Below are 6,982 nucleotides of genomic sequence, written 5' to 3' on the forward strand. Positions count from 1 at the left end.
CTGGTATGTTAACGGCTATTTGCGTTGTAGCCCCCCCGACACACCCACCAAACATATTTCAAAGGCTGGTGCAAGATGTTGCACACTTCCAGCAGGACATATCATTGAAACAGAATATTGCAAGCAGGTGTGAAGGTGTGGGAAATGTAGGAAGTCGCTGTCATTTTTCTCGGTATGCTTTCTCTTTATCAGATGTAGGAACTGTTGGAGAAACTGGCTTGATTACAGTCAATTTTTCCGTTTTTAGTGGTATCCGTGCTCAACTCGAGAGAAATCCTCTTCAACAGCATGCGTGCGTGTGTGTGTGTGTGCGCAGCCATTACAGAAAAGCCTTTATACTCACTCTTGGCTGTGATAATGGGCACCTGTCTGAGCCGTAATCATGGTAATTCTGCTCTCAGGTTTTGGTATAAACAAACATTTCTGCGATTCCACAGAGACAGTCATGTGCAGCCGGTAAAGCTGCGCAAATCACTGTGGCGTCGACACTTAATGGGCTCCACATGGACATCATCCAGCAGCGTCTTCTCACCACAGCCGTCCCAACACATGAGCAGTCTCTAAAATCTGTTTGTGTGTGTGTGTGTGTTGCAGGTGTCTGGAATCGTGGGCAGGGCTGATGTCTTGGCCTGTTTGCTGTTCTTGCTGACGTTCCTCTCCTATATTAGGTAAGGTGACTCTGGACCACCCCCACAGCTTGTATACACACACACACACACACACACACACAAACGGCTACACATGTGTAAAAGACATTAGTCTGCCTGAGGGACTGATGATGATGAGTAAACAGAAAGGCGTAAACATTTCACAAGCAGGACTTTAGCTCTTACAAAGAATGACCGTATAAGGCTGTGTGCTAGTTAGCAGCATTTATCAACCTCCCACAATGTGTGGTGTTCATGTTCATGTTATTGGTTCATTCTAACTTAGAGTTTGTCAAAATGTGAAGTCAGATCTTATCAGTTTCATAGGTTTACAATAAGCTACAGTATGTTTCTTTAAAATTGTACAGGCTCCCCTGTCACAGCGGCTGTAACTGGGGCCCAGGCGCTGACTGCTGCCAGTAATACAAAAGTGCCACATTCCACACAGTAAATAACACCTTACTCGTTCGCACATTCTCCAGTGGTCACGAAAGTGCACCAGCAACCCCCTAGATGTGCACGGCGGTGGGAGGACCTGATCAACTAAGGTGTAATTTTCATAGTTTTGGCCTTCAGTCTAATCTTTAATTATAACATTGTACTCACCAATTTTGTTAATGAGATCTGGGAAAAAGTAATTTTGACAGGTGAGAACACACGAGCGGTCAGCTGTTCAGACAGAGTGGAAACAAACTTATTTGGAAGAGTAATAATGAATTATTACCCAGCCGGTTCGTTATAAAGACCTGTCACAGATCAGTTTTGACCGACTGTACTTAACTCAGATGTGTGTATGCGGTTGCTGATTAAATTGACAAATATTACCGCTGGCGGGTTATATGTAAATACAACCAGGCGGACACCGAGTTGAGATGTAAGATATTTTCTGCACGGACTGTGCAGCGGCAGACATGATGTGTTGCATTTTTATGTTTCGCTATGTGGTGTTAAAAAAAACACTAACCATCAGGCATTATGCTCCTGTACAAATGATGGTTGTCACACAAGGGTTACTTCCTGTTTTCAAGAGGTGTTGCTATGACTATGACTTAATATCATAATATAATATAATCATTGTGCAAATGTCTTCAGGTAGATAGGACGATGCATATTTGCACATGTCTTTTATGGCGCAATAATGAAAAACATTACATGATTATATTGAAAATACAGCGTTAATTGAGAGCAACTTGATGACCAGGCCAACATTGAAATTGCCTGTTCATGTCATATCAGTTTCATTTTAGATCATAGATTAATTAATAGTTATAGATTAAGTTGATCATGAGAAATTAGCCAAATTATCAGCACAGCTCTTATTTCATGTGTCTTATTTATTCAATATTTAGGGAGAAGTGTCATATACACGATATGAAAAGACTCTGATTAGGTCAAAATAACTTGATGGTGACATCAATATTGGTGGATTAAACAAAAGTAGAACTGCGGTTGTCCTAGAAAAACACAGTATTCAAAAAGTATTCGTTTGTGTTCAGATGATAGAGAGAGTTATATAGAAGAATATGTGTCGTCTTCTGTCATTATAAATGTCTTTGCTCTCCCTCCTCTCTGTCTCTCAGGAGTGTGGGTGTTTGCGTCTCCGAGGACTCTCTGCCCTCCACCGTCTCGGGGCGATCTCTGTTCGCCAGTCTGTTGCTGGGCACCTGCGCCATGCTGGTGAAGGAGACGGGCATCACCGTGTTCGGGGTGTGCGCGCTCTACGACGCCCTGGTGCTCTGCCGCAAGCCTCTCATCTAGTAAGCACACAGAGTTTGGCTTTGTTTATGCTTTGTTTGTGTTTTTTTTCTTATCTTGATTTATGTGGCGACGGTCCTCTGAGTGTGCACGCAGTTTTTCAGCAAAGCTCTGCTTCGTTCTCACACAGCTTAACTCGTTTGCACCTGGGAGCTGTCCACTGCAACCAGACAATTTGTTTTGGAGGCAGTTTTTTTTATTTTTTTTATTCTGCAACTGTGTGCACAAACAGCTGGGATATGGAGGACTCTGTTTGTATCTTTAATGTATTTGTGGGCGTTTGTGTATTTGTATCCACGGGGGAAACCAGATTTACCGCTCTGGTATTAGAACATTTATGCCAAACGTCACCATTTTAAATCAGTGGACTAGTTGGAAATTTGGGTTTAGAGTAGGCAAAAGTGGGTTTTTAACCAGAAACATCTGGACACTTCAAAACTGATGTAATTTGAATTAATTAGATTTTTTTTTAATAGCTGGTGATGTATCATTCTTCGTTCGTGGTTCCCCTTATCTGAATGACTTGCAGTTGACTTGTGACCTGATTTCAAGGAACTGACACTTGACTTGACTCTTGCTTTGATCATTGTTGTGACTCGCCAAAAGGCATTAAATTGAGTTGTGGTTTTGATCAGTCAGACCTCAGTCACAAAAGTTACTACAGACTTCACTTGAGACTTGAAAACAAACACATTCAACACATTCTCAAGTTTTGACCTCTTCAAGTCCTGGACAAATAACAAATCAAAACAGACCTATAATTGAAAACATCATATACTGGCCGAGACAGTCGAAGGACGTGGCCTCAGCTTTGTGAAAACACACTATAAATGCAGTTTTCAAAAGGAAAATGTTTTTACTTCCAAGTTACTCTTTACTACTTTGCCCAGTCACATACATGCAAACACGTGTTTGGGCTCAGGGTTAACCCACTGGGAAATCAGCGAGTGTTTGAGAGCTCTCTGGTTCTCACTCTTCTCATGAGTGCGCATCCTTTCACCGCACTGTAATGCAATGCTTCTACCCAACATGATAGTGATAATAAACCCCTTAATTTGAAGTCCACCATTCGGCAGAAAAAACACCACAATGCATAAAACAGAAGAATTCCAGGAATGTTTCATTGCTTATCATGTTATCTATGACTTCTCTGGAAAGTTTTCTTTAAGTGTCTCCCAAGTATAAGCAATTCAGTATTTGCTTATCTGCCTGCTGGTGTTAACAGTGTGTTAGAATGGCTGCAGTACCCTCTGGAAACATAAAAACTATGAGGATTACCTCCCTCGTTCATCGAGGCAGGTCTGGATCTCAACCCGGACACAACAGAGATCAGAAAGTATCAAGGGGGTGGGGGTGTTTCCTCCATGGGTAGATATTGAATGCAGTCCATTGACCATCCTTCCTGTGTGCGGTTGTGTGGCTTCACACAGATGCCATTATCCATGTCCCACTTTTTACCAGCACACTGTGCTGCTGCTGCTGCTGCTGTTTCTCCATCCCCTGCTCTGCCCTTTTTAAAAGAGGCCTGCAGTGATAATGGAGGACAGATGCCTGGAGAGCAGTGAGCTTCAGATAACAAACACTCCATTTCAGTAGAGGCCAACTGCACTTGCTCCTCTTATTTTAATGGACCATACCAGTGTTTTGTGTGTTTTAGCCCATTAACTACAAATCGCATACATTTTACACTACTGCCGACGATTTTCCAAAGCACACCATCGGATTTTAGAGTGATCTCTCCTTTAGTTTCAGTTCATTTCAGTACATCCAGAAAATTGACCCGTGGAGACTTTGCTTTTCGCTGCAGATAGACACTCCATCACAGAGAACATCCAGTTAGTTTTTTTTCTTCCTGGTTTTTGTCAAAGTTGCAGCTTCCACAACTGCAGGGATTTCCACAATCTGCTCAGTGTACGTTCAAGTGTAATCACAGACCTTAATCAGGGACATGCAGTGAGGCAAACGCAATGAAGGAACACTGAGAAACTGTATATACACATTCCGGTAATTAACTCCATGTGAAACATTGCTGTATCCTTGACTCAAGACCTTGAAGACACCAGCAGCTTATGAGATGCATTAGAGTGTTTTTTTTTATGTAAGCCTACTCACAGGTGGTGTCAGGATACACCACTGTTGTGTTTCCAAGCAATGATGCTCATCACGTCTTCAAAAAAAGCACAAATTTGGATAAGCTCACCCCGGCTACTTAACCTTAAAGGTCCCATGTTTGACACTTTTGAAGTGTTGCTCCATAAGAAGATATATTTGTGCTTTTACGACCCAAAAATTATCTCAGTGTAGTTTTACATCTCCTCTCTCAGGCTTCTCTCTGGGGCTCTAGTAACAACAGTTCGGTGAGCCAATCAGAAGAGAGGAGTCTCTGAGCCTCTCCGCATGGTTTTAAGGCTCAGTGTCTGAATACAGACTGTGTGCATCTCTCTGTGGACTGAGCGCTTTGATACTTTCACAGTATTAATATAGAAGCTAGACCTGTTTTATAATCAAACAACACATGGACATCTGCCTTTACACTATATGGCACCTTTAACTAGGTGTGTGTAATGTGTACAGGCATTTACATGTGTCGCATCACAGGTATCAAATGAGGTGTTGCTCTGCAGTGTGGCAAAGGTGTGTTCCCCTTTAAAGTGCAAATTGTATTTTCTGCATCCGCATAGCTGCAGGAGTTATTGTGATGTGAGTTTCACCATCTTACGAGTAAGTGCAGCCAAACATATATGTATGCAGACACTCAGTGCATTATAAACAGAGCTGTGTGTGTGTGTCTGCTGTTTGTGTCTCTGTACTTTTTATCCATGCTAGCAGTGTGGCACTATGGATGCTGACAGGTAAATCCACCACTGTGGTCCAAACTGAAATATCTCAACAGCTGTTGGATGGATTGCCATGAAAGATTGTACAGACATTCATTGTCCACAGAGGATGATCGAACTAACACCGGTGATTCCCTTGAGTTTTCCTCAAGGATGATTTGTAATAACTTCTCTGACTCTTCATCTAGAGCCATCATCATGTAAAAAATTCTATTTATTTGATGTGTGTGTACCTTTCTATACCTTTCCTGAAAATCTGACTTTCATAACTTTTACAGTGTGTGCTGCAGTCCAACTTTTACCACCAGAAGAATAAAAATGATTTAAATCTGAGCAATTAAATTAGGGCCCCCGCTGGTACAGGGAGCCACGCTGCTTTGCATGCATGGCCCCCAGCCCTCTGGAGCTTGGACCCCTAATTAACTGACAAAACCTAAAGGCAGGTAAATGTTCATTGTGACAGAGTATCTATCTGCAGCAAGTTTCAAGTCACTGCAAGTTGATTTTATTGCAAGCTGACATTTTGGAAACCTGCAAGGTTGTAGGGAACATAAAGTGATCAATCTAAAGAGAGGTATGCTTTCGAAAATGGTCAGAAGTGACGTAGTTATACATTTATATAAATGAGAAAAAAACAGCAGTGTGTGTTTTTAATGCAGTGTTCACAGTCCAAATGAAAAAAGGGAGGAGGGAGGGACGAGCTGCAATTCCCAGCCAAAACTAAAAGCTGTGCTTTGGCTTTCTAAGAGAGTGTATGTTTTACAGCGCGTGTGTTTCTCCACATTTGCATAAGTGTCTGTGTGTGTGTGTGTGTGTGTGTGTGTGTGTGTGCCTGTGCGTGCGTGCATGTGTGCATGTGCGCATGCGTGTACGCCTTTCTGTGTAAATCTGGCCATACCAAAGCCAGTTCCAGATGTTTTGGGAGCCTCCCTGCTGTGTAACCCGGTCTGGAATGTTCTGGAATTAGCCTGCTGTCACTGGGCTGGTTGAGCTGATAACACACTGAAAAACACTATGTGCAAAGGGAGGTGTGTGTGTGTGTGTGTTAAGTTTAATATGTGTTATAGTTTATTTTAGGCAAGTTAACCCGGGGCATCTGTCTCTTAGAAGTGTGGCAAATAGCTGTAGGGCTGTTCAGAGAATGTGTGTGAGTGGGTGTGGATGTGTGTGTTTGACTGTGTGTCTCCCTGCAGGCGTGTTTGATTCACTGATTGCCTTTTTTTTCTTCAGTGACTGATGCCATTAATTCACATATCAAACATAGAGCATTTACAGGACTCTCATTACTCATCAGTTACTGTGGAGTGTTTGATGGAGTTCAGCATGGTCTGTTTCTATTCCAGGAACTTTTTTTTACAGGAAAACTTTTGAGGTGCAGATTTGTAAAACAGGAAGTGCAGGGTGTTGTTGCGGTGGGTCGGGGCAGAGAAAATGTCATGAAACCGATTGAAATATCCACAGTGCCTGAATCCTTAAATCAGATTTGTAATGCATCCAAAACAAGCAAATCGTTTCCTGTTCCTGTTCTAGCAGGATCTGGCACTAATTAAGCTCTGGTTGTCCTTTCCGATGACCCAGGAACAGGAGCCTGCTGTGAACTTTGATCTCTGCTGCAACTTGAAAACAGAGAAAGGATTATTAACGTTACGATTATTTGCTGTTTGCTTCAGTAGAAATCAGTGGAAAACGCTCAGCACATCACGATGCATTGGAATACAATGAACTTTAATTCCCAAGTCAACT

The 6,982-nt window shown here is 42.3% G+C and overlaps 1 protein-coding gene across 1 annotated transcript in view; it reads left to right on the forward strand.

The window, feature by feature from the left end:
- The window catches only part of tmtc1 (transmembrane O-mannosyltransferase targeting cadherins 1), a 146,595-nt gene that overhangs the window by 40,313 nt on the left and 99,300 nt on the right, over window positions 1-6,982 (forward strand). Inside the window, exons 3-4 of the mRNA XM_023423025.2 lie at window positions 595-668; window positions 2,228-2,404. Of these exons, the coding sequence (XP_023278793.1) occupies window positions 595-668; window positions 2,228-2,404 (251 nt within the window). The remainder of the gene's footprint in view (window positions 1-594; window positions 669-2,227; window positions 2,405-6,982) is intronic.

The sequence above is a fragment of the Seriola lalandi genome, unplaced genomic scaffold (genome assembly GCF_002814215.2).
Source record: "Seriola lalandi dorsalis isolate HSWRI2012SDOR001 ecotype SW California unplaced genomic scaffold, Sedor1 jcf7180002054688, whole genome shotgun sequence".
Taxonomy (NCBI): Eukaryota; Metazoa; Chordata; class Actinopteri; order Carangiformes; family Carangidae; genus Seriola; species Seriola lalandi.